The sequence below is a fragment of the Centruroides vittatus genome, unplaced genomic scaffold (genome assembly GCF_030686945.1).
Source record: "Centruroides vittatus isolate TY-2023 unplaced genomic scaffold, ASM3068694v2 contig_979, whole genome shotgun sequence".
Classification (NCBI taxonomy): domain Eukaryota; kingdom Metazoa; phylum Arthropoda; class Arachnida; order Scorpiones; family Buthidae; genus Centruroides; species Centruroides vittatus.
Genome location: NW_027122650.1, coordinates 887,442 through 907,109, shown reverse-complemented (window position 1 = coordinate 907,109; position 19,668 = coordinate 887,442). Strand labels below are relative to the sequence as shown.

Below are 19,668 nucleotides of genomic sequence, written 5' to 3'. Positions count from 1 at the left end.
AGAAAGTTTATGTTTGGTGAATTGTGTCTTATCAAGGAGTATGGAACATATGAAAATATTTACAAGAAGAAAATTTTCGACAACAAACTAAAGCTAATGATAAATTTCTGGGGATCTGACAAGTCGTGGATCTTCCAGCAAGATTAAACACCTTTTCAAAAAGCCAAGAGTACCCAGACATGGTTTAGAGAGAATGAAGTGCCAACCTGGATGGCACTTCATTCTCTCTAAACCATGACTTGAAGAGGGCCACTCCAGAGGAATGGCCCTCTTCAAGTCCAGACATCAATCCACTTGAGTATGAACTATGTGAAGACACAGTTCATACTTAAGTGTTTGCTCTAAAATGTACAGCAACATTAACACCTTGAAGAAATCTGAATTAAATTTGTTCTGTGATAGACAAATGTCTGCTGAAACTTCACACTGGTATCAAGCTGAAAGATGGACCATTTCCAGAATAAACAACAAAAAAACTAGAGGAGTCTAAGAGAACTTCAGTTTTTTTCACCGTTTTTTTTTTTATAAATTTGATATTTAAAAGTGTAATAATATATATGAAATATTGGAGTATATTATATCTCATTTTGTTTCAGTTATTTTGAGCTTTAGAGAATGTGTTATGTTAAAGTTCAATTGCTATCCCAACACTTTCCAGCTAGACCTTCATTTGAATAATTTCATAGTAAGATTTGAAACCCATTAATTTAAAGTTTAAACAAGACTAAAATACTAAATATTTGTTCACAAAAACCTTAAGTAGAATATTAATGGTAAAGACCCAAATTAAGCAATATCTTATTTTTTGTAAGCATGTTCAGTATGCAAATCCATAATGTTTAAAAGGACCTTATCAAATTGACACAGCAAATCAGCCTTCACTTCTGCTGGTTAGTATGTAGCTATTGAATTGTAAGTGGTTGCACTGATTAAGGATTTTTTTTTTCTAGCTTCAAGATTTCAAATAAATTTAACTTTGTAATTTTTACTAATAATCAATTTTACTGTTGCAATTACTAAATTAAAATTGTAACATTTCAGTCTTATACTAATTATCATTGTTTTAACATTTTTTTTTTTTTGATTGTAGTCAAAGTCCAGTACTAGCATTTCCAGTTTAATAAAATTTTTAAATTTCTATACAAACTATGGTGAAAACTTGTTTCTTTAACATTTTAGACCTTACATCTCTTTCCAAGAGATCAAACTGTAAAAAAAAATGGCAAGAGAGAAGTGTAATGAGCCTGATAATGATACATTCTGAATTACACTGAAAACATTTAAAAATAATTTTCTACCTTTAAATAAGTAAAGATCAAAGTCATAATTTTCTTAATCATGACACAATCAGTCATTGTTAACATTTTTGTATAAATTTTGACAAATAGAAAAATATTTAAACCAACATTAAATTTGTTAATATCTACTACTTATACTGCTTAATTGATAAATTTTGGGCAAGATAGTAAATTGGTAAATTTCATTAAAACTGGATGTTTTTAAATACAGTGGAATCTTATAATGTCAAACAGCAATAAGTCAAAGTCATTCACATTTCATGGTAGAAGTGTGTATCAAAGAAGTGATAAAGCAAAGATGACTTGAAGGAATGACAGTTTACCTTTTGTATTCCTTTGGTCTTTGTGTATCTTTTAATTAAACTTTTAATTTTCCTTTCAATTATGTCTATTTTTTCATATATTGTCATTTGCTTTCGTAAAGGTACAAGACAATCTCTCAATGTCTAAAAGTAAAAATTGATATTGTTAATTATTTATTACAAATAACATTTATGTTATTAAGATGAATCATAAAATAGTTTTTATCATAAAAATTTAATCTAAGACCACTAAAAACTTAATAGCCAGCAGAGTAAAACAAATAAGTGCTAACATTTTTGCCCATGTTGAATGGGCATCATCAGGCAAACTAATTGCCCAGCTGCTGAAACAATGGGGGATTTTGTTGTTTCAGCAGCTGGGATATTAGTTTGCCTGATGATGACACAAGCAAAAACATTAGCACTTAATGATACACTAATATCCAGCAAATATTAGTGTATCATTGCTGGATATTAGTGTTTTTTAGTAGTTTTAATTCAAGTCTACCTAATTTTTAAGTGGTAGTATTCTAAAATTTGATCTAATCTGTTAATATGAAAAAGATTTATCTAAGAAATCATTAGTATTTGATTATTATAGAAACATTTTTAGTCTAAGATTTACACAAGACAAATCAACTGTTTATTTTAATATATTTAACTTAAGTGTAAGGTGCTTTTTATAAGACCTTACATCTGGCAGTAATTTTTTTTGTTCTCTACTGTTTAAGTATCTAGTAGATAAAACAACTGACAAACTTCTACTAAAAAATTTTATTAATCTGGCAAATATATTTTGGGTAATTATCCTAAGGAGGGATAATTACCCAAAAAGTATTTGCCAAATTAACAAATTAATAAAGTTTTTTAGTAAAGGTTTGTCAATAGTTTTACCTACTAAATACTTAAACTCTAGAGAAGCAAAAGAAATAGTGCTGGATATAAGGTTTTATAAAAAGCAGCTTACACTTAAAGTTACATATATTAATCTTGAACACAGTCCCTGAATAGTTATTGTTCATTTTAAATTTAAATTACAGTATTTGATATACAGTTATTTATATGAATACAGTCGACTCCGCATAAGTCGTCGCCCAGATAACTCGACACCATCGGTTAAGTAGTCAGTTTTCTGTGGTCCCGGCCGACTTACATAGGCATTAATGTTAGAAAACTCCGGTTTACTTGACATCGTTTAACTTGTCACTACTGGATAAGTCGACATACTTTTGCTGTCTCACACTCCGATAAGTCGACACCCCCTTCTGAAAAAATGAATTCACTCCGCACGTGTGAAGCGAACTCATTTTTTTTTTCAGGAGGGGAGTCGATTTATTTATTAATATATAATTAATATATTTAATAATATAATATATAATATTAATATATATATACATATCAATAAAAATGCCTTAACATTTTATGTATTTTTATGTATAAAATAATAACAGATAAACAAAAACAAAATATACAATCTACATCAACGTCACACCAGAATCCAATTTTGCATTTTCTCATGCCAGAGGCATTAAGAATCCTTAGACGTTACTTGCAAACAATTGACAATTGCGAAGATGATGTTTTAAAGGCATTCCTGATCGTTGAAAAAGAAAGTCGAGACAGTTAAGTGCTCAAAACAAACAAAACACACAAAACGAATTTTTCAGTTTTTCATCAACAGAGTAATTGTAAATGGAGGACATAATGTATTGTAAGCCTATACTATTGTATAACGGACTACTGTATTTTATTAATTGTAGTTTTGTGGTTTTTTTTCCAACTTTGCTTTAGTCATCACATCGGATAACTTGACACATTTCCACTTCCCCTTGGGGTGTTGACTTATGTGGACTTGACTGTATTTTTGAATTAATTTTATTTTATCCTGTGTGGAGAAAAATTAAAATAATACAAGACTCAGACATTTTTTAATTAAAAATGAAACAAAAATAACTAAAAAATGTTTTCTATATAATATTATTAGTAATAAACATCAATTTTCTGCTTAATGAAGGTGATAAAATACATTTTTATATTATGAACACAGAGTGTTTAAAGTAATGTTTAAATTATTTTTTATTTTTTGTTGGAAAACTTTAATGTTGTGAGAGGGCGCTTTCGTTTCGCGCGTTTTTTGGTTGTTCCTGAGAGCGTGGACGCCATCTTGGCTGTGGAACGGATTCGAGAGGAGTCCGGGCAGTATTATCGCAGTGTTTTGGATTGTTGTGAGTAATAAAGTTGTTTTAATAGTGCAATTATTGTGTGTGCTTGTATACAGTCCATTTTCGTCGTAAACATTTGGTCCGTCGAGGCGGATGGCAACTGATGGCAACGGATCGCAACGGATTGTAACGGAGTGCAGCGGATACTGTAATGGACGTGTAGCATATTCTGCTGGATTGGAAACTTTCTCCTTCGAGTATTGGTACTCCCCTTTTCTGGATTAACTCCGCAGAGATAGGATTAAATCGCTCGAGCAAGTGAGTTGACCTTTTATTATTACCCGGTGTTATGGAGGGTCTTAAGTGTGCGTTGACCAAAAAGAAAGTCCTTAAGTCCAACACTACCAAGCTTAGGGAAAGGATAAGTGCTGGTGTTGAGGTCGCAGACGATACCCAAATAGAACTGTTCCAAACTAAAATTAAGAAACTTAGGGTTGAATTACATGACGTATTTCACGAGGTCTTTTCGCAATGTAACGATAAGGAAATTGAAATGTATATAGAGGAACAGCAATCTATTGAAGAGACTATTGACGAACTTTGGTTAACGGTAGAACGGAAGAACTCTAAACAACGAGTTAATTCCACAAGTGATGCCGATAGTTTAAAATCACAGGTACCGGATGTAAGACTTCCGAAATTGTCTCTTCCGACCTTTAGTGGAAATGTTGAGGACTGGTTATCGTTCCATGACCTGTTTAAGGCTAGTGTGGACAATAATTCTAATCTGTCGAATTGTCAGAAATTACAATATTTAAAATCATCTTGTAGAGGTTATGCTTTGAAAATTATACAGTCACTTCCGATATTGGATTCTAACTATGAAACTGCAATGGAGCTCTTACGCGAGCGGTTTTCTAATAAACGTGAGCTGGTAAATGCTTTGATCAAGAAATTAATAACCATTCCGAGTATCACTGATTCATCTCAGTCTATATTACAAGCTGTGGATATTACAAATGAATGCGTCCGATTGTTGAGTGTGCTTGACCAGGATATTACCGGGTTTTCTGAAGTGCTAATAGTTTATTTAATTACGGAAAAATTCGATAAAAATACTAGGAGTTGGTGGGAACGTACCTTAAAGAAGGATGAGCTGGGCACGCTAGAGACCTTGCTTACCTTCTTGAAGGATCATGCGAGAACCCTTCAAGTTATTAAGTTGCCACCTAAGGAACCGAGAAGTGGTTCGTATCCCAAAGTGACATCATTGGTATCTGGTAGTAATACTTGCTTTCTTTGTAAGAATGAGCACTCCTTATCGAAATGTTCAAGGTTCACACAGATGAGCACTCAGAAGAGGATAGATGTAGTTAAAAGGAATAGACTATGCTTTAATTGCCTTACTGCTCGACACCAAGCTAAAACCTGCATGAGCTTAAGTAGATGCAGACTATGTGGTAAATTACATCATACCATGTTACATATCAGTAGAGACTCTGAAGTGTCTTCAACTCTGAATTGTGGGAAGGCATTTAGTCCACCCTTGACTGATGCTCCTCCCTCCCAATCGACGCCATATGATTTATCGAGTCCAACTACCACTACTTGTGCTGGACTTTTTGATCCTTCGAGTACTATCGGAGTAGGTCTTAAAGGAACTAAACAGGTCTTACTTTGTACTGCTCTAGTCAAGGTAAGCGACTCATCTGGAAATTTCGTAACTTGTCGAGCTTTACTGGATAGCGGTTCTGAGGCATCCTTTGTAACAGAAGACTGTATCAATAGACTGTGTTTGACGAAAAACAGTGCTAATGTTCGGATTTCTTGCTTGGGATCTTTTCATGCTGTGACTTCTGGTGAAATAGAGTTGACCTTTACCCCCCATTTTAGTTCAGACTTGAAATTTAGTACAAAAGCATTCGTGATTAAAAAAATAACGTCGGATGTTCCTAATGTACCTCTCCCTCCACATCTTCTGAACAATTTTAATGACCTAGTTCTGGCCGACCCATTCTTTTTTGAAACAAGACCAGTTGACATTCTATTGGGTGTTAATGTTTTCTTTACAATGCTAAAGGGAGATATAATACGGAGAAAGGAGACACTGCCGTTTGCTGTTTGCACCAAACTCGGCTGGATTATTGCGGGAACTGCCTTTCTCCATACCATCAATCAACCTATATTCTCTGTGAATAATATTCAATTGACCACTAAGGAGTTAGTTGAGAAATTTTGGGCATTGGACTCTGTCCCGGAGGCAAGGCGAATGTCTAAGTTGGACCAAGAATGTGAAGATCATTTTCGAGATACTCATTACCGGGATAAGAGTGGACGTTATGTTGTGAGACTTCCCTTTAAACAGAACCCCTCGTGTTTGGGCTATACTAAGGAGTTGGTGTTACAACGATTTAAGGCTTTAGAGTATAAGCTCAGTCGAACACCAGAAACATATGAGTTGTATAAGGAGTTCATGCGAGAATACATAGAGCTAGGCCATATGGAATTAGTTGATCAGTCAGGATCAAGCGGTATTTCCTATTATATTCCGCATCATCCAGTTATGAAGGAATCTAGCACAACAACGAAGTTACGTGTGGTCTTTAATGCATCGACGAAATCTTCTTCAGGCGTGTCATTGAATGACATTTTAATGGTTGGTCCTAGGATTCAACAAGAGTTATTCCCAATTTTGATGAGGTTTAGAACCTTTCCCATCGTCATTACTGCTGATATAATGAAAATGTTTAGACAAATATTGATTAACGAAAAGGATAGAGATTTTCAGAGAGTATTTTGGAGAAATGATGCTAGTGATCCAATTCATGAATATAGACTTGTTACAGTTACCTACGGCACAACACCCGCACCCTTTCTGGCTACAAGGACGCTTCATCAACTTGCGGATGACGAGGGAGACAATTTTCCCCTTGCTTCTAAGGCTATTATAAGAGATTTTTATGTAGATGATCTGTTATCAGGTGCACAAAGCACCGAGGAGTGTCAGTTGCTGGTCGACCAATTAACGGCCCTGATGACTAAAGGAGGATTTGTGTTACGCAAGTGGACTTCAAATGACCCATCGGTACTAGAGAAGATACCTAAGGAATTAAGAGACTCTTCTGAGTCTGTAAAGCTTCAAGAGGATAATGGAATCAAGATCTTAGGAATCAACTGGATTCCTCGGGAGGATTGTTTCAGATTTTTTATTCCATATTCAGATGAGCAAGCAGGTTATACTAAAAGAGAAATCCTTTCGGATTTAGCAAAAATCTTTGATCCCTTGGGCTGGCTTGCTCCATGTGTTGTATATGCAAAGATTCTGATTCAAGAGTTGTGGAAGTGTCAACTTTCATGGGATGAGCCCATCACTGCTGAAGTGGAGCATAAGTGGAAGTTATTTCGAAATGAGTTAACCCTTCTTGGGAACTTAAAGATTCCGAGGTTTGTTTCACTTCCAAGGTTAAACGTCCTTGATATCCATGCATTCTGCGATGCCTCAGAGAAGGCTTACTGTGCTGTAGTCTATACAAGAACAATGTCAACTAATTGTGACGTAAAGGTCACTTTACTGACATCCAAAACCAAGGTTGCTCCTCTTAAGGTACAATCTCTTCCCAGGTTGGAACTTTGTGCTGCTGTCCTATTGGCTAATTTATTGCAAACAGTATTGAAGTATCTTGATGTTCCCATACGTGACATATTTGCATGGTCGGATTTCACCGTTGTATTAGCTTGGATTTCATCTGAGTCTTATCGTTGGGTACTGTTTGTTGCCAATAGAGTCGAAAAAATTCAGAACGCAATTCCTACCATGAAGTGGAGACACGTTGGTGGAAGTCATAATCCTGCGGACTGTGCGACAAGAGGATTTCTTCCTTCTGAGTTAGTTAACTGTGAGATTTGGTTCCAGGGACCAGATTGGTTAAGACAGATTAATCCTGAACTTTGGTCTCCTGAAATTTTTCAGACCAAAAGTTCTGAAAAATCTGTTGATGATGATGAGAAGATATACCTTGAGGAGAAGAAGACATACACGACGGCTACTTGTGAAGTTGAAGAAGATGGGATATTTAACCCCTTAACGACCATTGACGTGCATAGACGTCCAAACCCGAGATAACTCGGGCAAAATTTTATAGCTTTACAAAAAAACGGTACTTTGGGACCCGGAAAAAAATTTTTTGATCTTTGGAATGTTTTCTAAGTCTCCAAATTTTTTGAAAAATTTTTACCCGCGCGAAAAAATTTTATTGCGATTTTAATTAACCTTTAATGACCGTAATTAACGCTTAATTGTTTTTTTATGGGATTTTTTTCTGGAACTTCATTCATCCTTCTAAACTTCTAGTGCGTCGATTTTACTTCGGTAAAGTTATTTAAAGCTATTTTCTGATGTCAAAAACAACATCCAATAGTTTTTTAATTTTTTTAATTAATAGATTTTTTTATAATTACGTTTAATTAAGTCGGGGGGTCGGAAATATCAATTAAAATCGTAATTAAAAAAAAATATTTAGAAATATACCACCATCTAGTATTCACCCTACTTTTTACCCTTCTCCTCCCGAGAGTTTCATGAGAATGTCCCGCGAAAGACGACACCAGCTGTTCTCAAGGTCATCCAGCTGTGTAAACAATGACTCATCAGTGTCAGATTTCGCGGATAGGCGAGAAAAAGGAAATTGTACTTTGAAGCTTTTTCTTCAAAATTAACACATTTCTTTCGTTTTTTTTCGTTTTTATTATTTTTTAATTATTTTTAATTATTCTTAATCATTAATTTAAATTTTTACGGGGAAAATTCGGTGAATAAGGAGTTAAAAGGTTTTCTTCATGGTCATTTTTTAATAGGTGCACCCTTGATTGCTATTCCAGAATCTGATTTGAGTGATATAGCTCTCCCTAGACTGAAACGTTGGACTCTAGTACAACAAACAGTTTCACACTTCTGGAAACGGTGGAATGCAGAGTATTTGACAACTCTCCAACAACGTCGTAAATGGTATCGTTCCTCACCGAATTTGGAAATTGGTGACCTTGTGTTACTAAAAAATGAACAACTTCCTCCAAACCAATGGAAAATTGGCCGTATTATACAGACCCATCCTGGTAGTGATGGTCGCGTAAGAGTTGTTACTGTATTCACGTTGACTGGAAAGCTAATAAGACCAGTTACAAAATTGTGTCCACTACCCAGTAATAATTAAGTAATATTTACGATTCGAATGATTGTCGGTTTGCTCCAGCTACAGGTAATTGATACCTTGCAGGTGTCAAGGCTGGGGGTAATGTTTAAAGTAATGTTTAAATTATTTTTTATTTTTTGTTGGAAAACTTTAATGTTGTGAGAGGGCGCTTTCGTTTCGCGCGTTTTTTGGTTGTTCCTGAGAGCGTGGACGCCATCTTGGCTGTGGAACGGATTCGAGAGGAGTCCGGGCAGTATTATCGCAGTGTTTTGGATTGTTGTGAGTAATAAAGTTGTTTTAATAGTGCAATTATTGTGTGTGCTTGTATACAGTCCATTTTCGTCGTAAACACAGAGTATATTAATTTTTATAAATAAAATTGTGCCAAATGATTGGTTTGTTTTATTTATTATATAATGTACAAGTTCTTAAACCCACTACCTTCAAAATAAGCTCTTGCACTTACAGATTTCTGTCAGCATGTATATACCACTTGTCATAGTAGTCCTGGAGGCTATTTTTTGTGACATCTATAATGGCTTTGTTGTTTACTTCCATTCTACTACTTAATCTGCATCTTTTCAATTTTAGGGAACAGATAAGTCTGTAAGGGCTGTAAGAAGATTAGGAAAGAATCATTGTGCTTCCTTGATCAGCTATTTGCTGACCAGAAGTGACTGGTGGAAGCAAAGCTGTAGGTCATGATAACTACAGCTCTTAAAGACCATCATAAAAAATAGCTTCTGGTACTGCTTTGACAATACAAGTGCTAGCAGAAGTATGTAGCTGCAGAGGACATATTTTTTTGAAAGTGATTTACAAATACTTTCATGCTAAATAATACAAATTATATTAAAAGTTCAGCTTATGTTTGACTCATCCATGTATAAACTTAGGATGTAAATATTACAAAAGAGATAAAGAAAAAGCTCTCCCAGTTATAAAACTCATTATCAGAAGTCAAACAATTATATTGAGCAATTCAAAACCAAGATATGGTAATAATGCAAAAATTAATGAAAAAACAGGAAGAAAAATTACATTATTATTATTATTTTGCTCATTTATAAAATAAAGTGATTTTCAACAGGTTCAAATACATATTCATCAAATCATTTGAATATCAGAAATTATCAAGAGCCAGAAATGTAATTATTAAATAAATAGCAAATTGTTATCTTAATTTGGCAAAAACATACTTTTACAAGATATAATTATAAAGAATTTTTGAAACAAATTTTGAATTAAAAGTTTTAAAAAATAATTTAAATTACTTACTTTTCTCACTTGCTTTATATCCATAATTACAGATTTCATTAGATCTGGTTCTATCTATAACATAAAATGTTTTTAAATTAACTTCTTTAATAAACCAAAAATGTTCAAAAATTTTTTTTTTATATTACTCATTTAATAATTTTTCACATGAATTAAAATATTGTAATAAAACCTTGCTTCTTATCCTGTTGTTAAATCAGTAACTGAATTTGATAAACAAAATATCAAAATTTTTGAAATATTATTATTTAAAATTATAAAAATATAAGCTTACATATTTTACGAAAATTATAACAGTCTTCTTCTCAAACTTACTGGGGTGAGTAAATAATCACAAACAAAACCTTTTTAACCAGTAATTGAACTTAAACACAGTTTCTGAATGTTTTCGGCCTTCACTGAGGCCTGCCTCGGGTGTTAAAATAAAATAACTTGCAAAAATTGGAACATTAGAATGATGATGCTTGACTTTAAACTTTGAATGTTTGAACATTCAAAGTTTAAAGTCGAGCATCATCGTTACTGGTTAAAAAGGTTGTTTTGCTTGTGATTATTTTACAAAAATAAATTATTTTAAAATGTTTATTTTATATTTACTAATTCTTAAATGTTTGTAATTATTCTGTTTATATTCCAGTTCCAAAATATTAACATGATATATATTAAAACTTAAGTTATTATATAAAGGAGTATTTTTATAACAATTATACTTTTTGATCTTACATATAGCTATCCTCATTAATACAAATATCAAATTTATTATTAAATTTACCATTTTTAGAAACTTCATTTCACAATTTAAATTGTTAATACTTCTTCAATAACTTTTCTTATTTATATTCCTTCAATAACTTATCATTTCAAAATAAATTAATAAATAAATTTCTAAAAATCCAGTGAAAAAAAATAAACATTCATTGGTCTATAATAAACATGGGGATATACCGTATTTTACAGACTATAAGAGACACCTTAATTTTTAAGTAATTTTTTTAAAAAATAACATTTTTATCATTTTTATTATTAGATCGCAAAGCCAGACTAAAAAAAAATTCTTAGTTTATAAAACCATGTTCCATGTTCTGCATATGCTATTACTTTCAATTTATAACCTGCATCATATGAATACCAGTACCTTTTATTTTTTTCCATTACGAAACTAGCTACTAACAAAAATATTGTACTGTTACCGATAACACAAATCACTTTCAACTCAAGTTCACTGGCACCGTAGACTGCAATGACGCATTATAGGCTAGACGGTATTCTGGGTTTGTGATGGCGGGGCGGGAGGGAGACAGTATTAGCAAGCTTGTGAATCCCCGTAACTCATGTTTGTCGCATCAGTGCACTGCTGCTGCCAGTTGAATTCAATGTTACCAGATAGAGATAGGTTTCCCTCTGGCGGGAATTTTAAATCAAACACTGGACATTTTTATATTAATTTTGAGTATAAGACGCACCTGAATTTTGGAGGCAATTTCTCGAAGAAAAAAGTGCATCTTATAGTCCGTTAAATACGGTAATCTATTGTTGTCTATATATTAAAGTAAAGTAAAGATTGAAACTATTCAGGTCTCATTAAGCAATATTATTTTTCAAAAGGAAACACCACTAGTTTAACAATTTGACCTTAAAGAAATTTTAGTTACTGAAACTAATGATAAATTTCTAAATCTAAATGAAAACAAAAAAATTTAAACTAGTGAGTCTCATAAAACTAAACTCATAATCTGAAATGTCATTTGAGCAACACTACAAATCAATGAAAAATATAAACTGAAAATAACACTGTTGTCTGTATTAGTTTTTTTTATAATTCTTTTCACATTCTGAATACTAAGAAAGTATTTCTAGTATTAAAAAGTACTAATGCTAACTACACTGTTAAGTTTCACTTGGAATATGAATTCATAAAAATTTTATGACAGTTTAAGATTTAAGTTTCTGAAAATATTTAAAAAAAATGTTTTGCATTAATGTTTCTGATATATACTAACTGATGATATTTAAAACAAATTTAATTGAATCTATAATATAAAAACACCAAAATATTGTTTATTGGTTTCACAAGTAGAAATAGATAGCAAAGAATTAAATATCTATAGGAAGTTAATTTGGTGCCAATGCTAATGACAAGAATAGATTCTTCTATTAAATAAAAATTTGCCAGGACAAATGAAATTTACAGAAAAATATATATTTCTTTTTGACTACACATACATAGATGAGTCTTAATCCATTTTTTGTCCTTTCACACGCTGTTTGAGGCAATAACAATTCCATTGGTGAAGTCGACCTTTCTTTGTAGGCTACCATTTGCCGAAAAATTAATTATTAATTTTATTTGCTGGCTACTGCTAGAGGACTTTTATAACTATTTTACATTTTTTGGTGAATGGTAGCCTACAAAGAAAGATCGACTTCATCGATGGAATTGTTATTGCCTCAAACAGCATGTGAAAGGACAAAAAATGGATTAAGACTCATCTATGTATGTAAGTATAGTCAAAAAAATATATATATTTTTCTGTAAGATTCTTCTATTATTTCTAATTTGAATTAGTTAATTTGGAGTTAGATAATTCACTTTTATTCAAAATATGTCAGTGTTTTATCTTTTATAATTATGTGTATCTGCAGATATCTATCTACATCAGGCATCAAGAATCATGCAATGAAAATATGTGCATTGTTTAACATTATAAAAAAAACTGTTTAAATCATAAATATGGATAACTTTTCCAATTAAGTATTACAAAAAATCAGTAGCATAAGCAGGCTTATAGAAAAAATCTTCAGAATCAACTCAAAGTTGCTGATTTACACTTAAAATCAACAGTTTCCCCCAAAAAAGGATAAAGAATTCCCATTAATTTTCATCTCATGCCTTAAAACATGAACATACAGTAGAGCATCGATTATCCGACCCCCGATCAACCGTCACATCAGTTAACCGACCGCATCCTAGTCCACAAATTCAAATGTCCGCTAGTGATGTGACGCTACAATATTTGGCTATGTCTTGGCTATTTTAATATTATTTTTGTTAAATTTTTGCATGTTTTAGCTGGCAACACTGGCTCGACCATGAAAGGGAGGCCAGTATTTAAACCAGGCTTAATTTTCTTTTTTGTCTTTATTTTTGTATTTATTTTGTGCAAGATAAAGAAATAATTTTTAAAGATTCAATAGCGACGATTATTATTTAAAAAAAATTTTGTTAGGCTTAATATCGATGAAATTCAACGCAAAATAGGTTAATAGCGATATACTAGTATACTATACTATTGGGTTGTTCGGAAAGTTCGTAGCGATTTTTGATAGCCGACAGTTGAGACACCGATTGACGCAAAAATGATTAGAATTGTACAAACCAATGAATATTACGATAAATGACCTTGAGACACGTCCGTTACAAAAAAACCGTTAAGATTATTCAAATAGCGTTTAATTTGGCTCATTGCAAAAATGGATGCGAACAACGTGCATTATCGACACTTGTTTCTTTTCTTTTTTCGTAAACGCAAAAATGCTGTACAAACAGCAAAAAAGATATGTGATGTTTATGGTGGGAGTGCTGTATCAGAATCAACTGTTCGAAAGTGGTTTGCAAAATTTAAAACGGGTAATTTCAGTCTTGAAGATGCTCCTCGCTCAAAAAGACCTCCTGTTATTGAAGAGGACCAAATCAAAGCATTATTGGATGAAAACCCTCATTACACAACTCGAGAGATTGCAGACATAGTGAAGTCATCAAACAGTACTGTATTTCAACATCTAAAGAAGCTCGGATACGTGAATCGTTATGACATTTGGATACCTCACGACTTAACGGAAAAAAACTTACTGGATCGCATCTCCATTTGTGATTCTCTTGAAAAACGAAATGAAAATGACCCTTTTCTGAAGCGTTTAGTGACAGGTGATGAAAAGTGGATCATTTATAACAACATCAGCTGAAAACGATCGTGGGGTAAGAAAAATGAATCACCATTAAAAACTCCAAAGGCCGGTCTTCATCCAAAGAAGGTCATGCTCACTGTCTGGTGGGATTGGAAAGGAATCCTGTACTATGAGCTGCTTCCACAGAATCAAACAATTGATTCTGATAAGTATTGTTCCCAATTGGATAAGCTGAACATGGCAATTAAAGAAAAACGTCCGGAACTGGCCAATAGAAAAGGCATTGTGTTTCACCAAGATAATGCCAGACCTCACACGTCTTTACGAACACGCCAAAAATTATTGGAACTAGGCTGGGATGTTTTACCCCACCCCCCTTACTCACCCGACCTTGCCCCGTCGGACTACCATTTGTTCCGTTCTCTACAAAATTCCCTTCATGATAAAAACTTTGATACTTTGGAAGCTTGCAAAAACCACGTGGATCAGTTTTTCGCGGAAAAAACTGGAAAGTTCTACGAAGAGGGTATCATGAAGCTGCCCCATAGATGGCAACACGTCATTAAAAACAATGGCGCATACATAATGGAATAAAAGTATATTTTTAGTATTAAAACAATTTCTTTTATTTCTCTTAACAATCACTACGAACTTTCCGAACAACCCAATAATAATGTATTTTTTCATACTGTTCAGTTATCAGTTTTTTTCAGTTATCCGACCAACCCCAGTCCCCAATTGAGTCGAATAATCGATGCTCTACTATAATTGCATATTCTACATTTGATAAAATAGCTGAAATAATAAATATTTTTACACATAATAAATACATTTTTTGAAGTATTGTCTATTTGAGAATTTTTGTAAATTTTCTGAGTTTATGTATTTTATACTTTTAGATTTCAATGAAATAAAAACAGTTTACAAGTTGCATGCTCTTAAAATACACGAGAGAAACATTAAATAGGCAAATGTTTAATATTTCTCCTTGTTGAGTTAATTTCTATAATCTATATAATTTATATTAGACATTTTTTAATCCATTAATGAAATTAGGATTCCATATTAACATTAAACAACTAGAATGATTTACATAATATAAAAACATTTATACAACAGAAACCTTCTTAACCAACCTAATTAGCAACAGCTGTTATTCAAAACGAAAAAAATTGCTGAAAATGGAGAATTATAATAAAGTTATTTAGCATTCTAAAAATTCATCATCAAAGAACAGGTCTATACTGTACATTCATTTATAAAAAATTTTAATTTTCAGTTTTAACATTTTAGATGGCAGCATATTAATTAACATCAAGTTAAATGGAAGCTGAAAATGAGAACTTTTACTTTTGTTATACTAAACCTGAATTAAAATAAATTTTAAATTCTCAATTTTTATAAAATTCAGGATTAAAGTGATCATATTTATATAATGTCTATGTCAAAAAATGTTTATTGCCTCAGTGTTTATCTCACTGTTACTGGAATTTATAAAATTAAAGAAATTGATTATTCTGATGGATTGATTAGGTAGAGGCAAGTTAAGAGAGTTTCTACTGTAATTATTGAACATTGTTATTTATATTTTTATTTACATTATCTACTTGCTTTAATTCTTCTTTTTCAACAATTTTTTCCATTTGTAGAACTTCTTCCATTAATCTATTTCCAAAACCAATAACTGACTGTGCTTGTTTTCCTGTTACAACATGTAGAGATCTCTCAGTTTGGCTTACTTTTCTTTGAGAGGTAATTACAAAAGAACTCACATGACTGGTGTTATGTAGATGTCTATAAATACACAAATATTTTTAATTCATTTTAAAATTAAATTATTAGTCCCAATAATATAAAAATTAAGCCTTAAAAAATATTTAAAATTTCAACAAAATAATATTTATTTTGATATATCTCTGATAATAAAATTTTAAATATGCTGATAGCTAAAATAATTTTAAAAAATTTGATCTCTTACATTTGACGATTTCTGAGAACAACAACATATTTAAATTATTAGTGTTGGTTATATATCAAACAAACAGGTAGATTATTTTTCAGGCTACTTAAGGCTAAGTAATTTGGCTAGAGGTAGACAGTTAAACTAATATCTCACATTAAATTTAATAATAAAAAATGAATACATTTAACATAAAATTAATTCTCTTCCAGAATATTCTATTTAAATTCTAAACTAAAATTTATTTAATTTAGAATTTTCTTCCAGAATTTTCTAAATTAAATTTATTTATCTCTGTCAGTTTTAAAGCGAGATGGTAGCTTAGTGACCTACTTCTAGCCAACTTAGTTATTAATCAGCTATAAGTAGAATGATAGAAAATCCAGCTGTTTATTTCGTATCCAAAGATAATATTTTTTACTAGTTAATTCACATAAGGAATTTATAGAAATAAATTATTGTTGTTCAATACATATTTTGGCTGTAAGTATTTATTTTCAATGACGTTTATAATACTTACTTGTATAATAAATACAAATTTATTTAAAATATATGTTAAATATGTGGAATGAATAAAAGTTTAAACTTTATATATATTCAAATTGTTCTATTTAAGTATTTATTATCTGAGGATGGCTTAAAAAGTCAAAATCATTTGCTTGATATTCTAAATTTCCTTATTGAATTTTGAAACTTTTAATTTTATTTAAAATAATAAAATAAATAAATATGATAGTGTTGTTATGAATAACAAATTAATTAGTTTTGTTTTTTCAATAGCTACAGAAATTTAAATTATCAACAGTTAAACTATCATTAAAATTTATATTTTACTTACAAATAGATTTAAAAATGTTACTAAATTCAGTTATTCATATAGGTATTAAAATTAAATTACTTACGTTCCACAACAAAGTTCTGCAGAAAATAAATTATTCTTTGGTCTATCTTTGCCTATAGTTATTACATTAACAATATTTGGATAAATCTGAAAGATTTAAAATGTTTTATATTCATTTTAAGAATTTTTCAATACAATTAATAACCAAAAATTAAACTTATCAACTGTATTAATATTTAAAATAAAATCTCACCATTTGTGGCATAGTAGTAATATTTGGTTCCAACATTGCTGTTTGTAATGGCAGTACACTTCTTGTAATGTCAATTTGATTCTTGATAAATGATCCTACATTTGATTCAATCATTTCTATTTGTTTGTCAGTCAAGGCATTCTTGAATAAAAATATTTAATTAATAAAAATTAAGCTATTAGAAATAGAAGGGCAATCCCACTAGTTAATATAATAAACAAACAGAAAGACAGACGTGAAACAGACTTTTACAGTGATTAAAAATTAATAAAAAGCCATTAAACAATGTACATAAAAGTGGCATTAAAATTGGCATTATAATGATACAAAAAGTCAATTATACTCATTCAAAAACATTCACATTTTAAATAACTTCATAAGCATTTTTAATATATTCTGTATTGTTTGCATTTAAATTTTTTTATATTAAACTGAAACAATATTGTATGGTAAATGAAACATAGTAAATTTGAATTAATCTTTCCACCAATCAGTGACTGTCAACTATCCTCTCATCAGCAACAGAGATTAAGGTCCATTTAAAATGTGCAATTTGAATTTAGAACACCAGCCTGAAGATGTTCTTTTACAAATGGACAAAATCATTTGCTTTTGAAATTGAGTTATTTTTCTGGTTTATTGGTTTAGTGACTTAATAGACTATTACTGTTAATATTAACCAGTAATTAGTAGTTGTTTTTATCATTTGAAATCATTTAAATCATCATCACTCTGCTATTTAAATCAGAAAAAGCATAAAAATAATAAAGGATTCAACTTTTAACATGATATAAAACACTTTTCAGGACCTATAAATCTCATCATCAGATCCATACATTTATATTTTAAGAATTTCAATGTTCAAATAGAACAACTGCTCATGCTTCTTATGTTTTCAATATCCATGTAATTTTAAGTTTAAAAATTTTACAAATTATCCACTACCAGATTTTATATCACATTAAAAATTTATTCCTTTATTATTTTCATGATTTTTCTGGTTTAAGTTTAGTCATGGAGTCCTTTATTGAAGTTTTGTCTCCTCTGTGCTGTTCTGTTCAAGTATCCAGTTCTGGTCTGTTATATTATCTTGACTCTCTCATTCAACATCTATTTGGTGTTTTTAGAAGATACATCCCGTAATCATGCTTCTTATATATAAAGAAGAAATGTTTTTTGTTTTATAAAGTATAAAAAGATTTGATGAATCTTCATTATTTCAAGCAATATTTTAACAAACATTAAAAAATAAATAATTAAAAACTTACAAATTTCTGAAAGATTCATTTCTTAAAACAGTTAAATTTCTGAAAACTTTTAGTTGTTTTTCTAAATATTTAGTAGATTTTATAGAATTCTGAGCATTCTGATGATGAGCAGGGTCATTAAGAGCTTGTATGGAGAGGCTAGTGATAAAATGGGCACCTTTTGTCATTTATTTTTGAACAAATGAAATGTATAAGAATGTTTCTTTTAATTAATAAAATAGTCTTAAAAATTTTACTTTTTTGTATTATTTTACTAAAAGTAATACTAATTCATAGGAGTAGAAACCTCTATGAGTCACTTTCTCCAGGAAAAAATCAGTGGAAAAAATCTACAGTTCCTCTCCACTCTCATTTCACCTGGTTATGAGAGTTTCTCTCTCAAAACACTTAATGTTAATAATCAAAATTAACAATATAAGTTTGATGTGATTATTTTGTTAAAAGAAAGAAGTTGAAAGATGGAATCTACTTAAGGCAACATGTTCTTATCACACTGTAATATTAGATAGCAGTATTCCATTGATAGGCTACAAATAACATGATGAGATTAGGTAAAGTATCACTTATTCAACCTTAGAAATATTTCTGAAAATTGGTTTGAATTATAATCATCTTTTATAGAATATAAACCATACTAAAAAATTTCATTGTGTGCCAATCTGTCAGACTCAAGGAAATCTGTTTTTATATTTTTTTTCTAAATATATTATCATATACACTGTAGTTTGCTGAGAATATTCAAACAATTTTGAAACACACATGCTAATTACATGTTTCTAATTGCACATTTTGTTTTTATATGAACTGTTGAAAGTGAAAGTTCTGTCCGTCAGTTTTCCAAAAACATACATTGATGCTGAGTTTCAGTTCCTGACAGCATTATTTACATATTCTTTGTAAAGAAATAGAAATATCTTTGTTACTTACCCACAGATAAGTAACAGGCACTTAACAATAAATCAAGTAATTTTTAAACTGGTACTTAACTTTATGTCTAAATTTCTCAATATTAAATTTTATATTCAACTTTAATAACTCAACTCTCAACTTCTCTCCTAACAAAATAAATTTTTTTGAATAGCAAATAAAATTTTTAACAACAATTATTACATACTAAACAATATGTAATTTTCAAGTGATAAGATACACTTTGAAATGAATACTATTATATAAATACTATTACATTTAATAATTTAAAATTAATTATTTTC

The 19,668-nt window shown here is 30.8% G+C and overlaps 1 protein-coding gene across 5 annotated transcripts in view; it reads right to left on the bottom strand.

Moving 5' to 3' along the window:
- The window catches only part of LOC136985800 (alanine--tRNA ligase, cytoplasmic-like), a 65,297-nt gene that overhangs the window by 9,137 nt on the left and 36,492 nt on the right, over positions 1-19,668 (bottom strand). For 4 of the 5 annotated variants that reach the window (XM_067283155.1, XM_067283157.1, XM_067283158.1 and 1 more), the window contains 5 exons: positions 17,190-17,330; positions 16,998-17,083; positions 15,734-15,929; positions 10,230-10,283; positions 1,622-1,744 (listed from right to left, as the gene is read on the bottom strand). In XM_067283155.1, coding sequence (XP_067139256.1) covers positions 1,622-1,744; positions 10,230-10,283; positions 15,734-15,929; positions 16,998-17,083; positions 17,190-17,330 — 600 coding nt within the window. Of the gene's footprint in view, positions 1-1,621; positions 1,745-10,229; positions 10,284-15,733; positions 15,930-16,997; positions 17,084-17,189; positions 17,331-19,668 lie in introns of those variants that run through there. The other variant, XM_067283160.1, reaches the window with a different exon arrangement.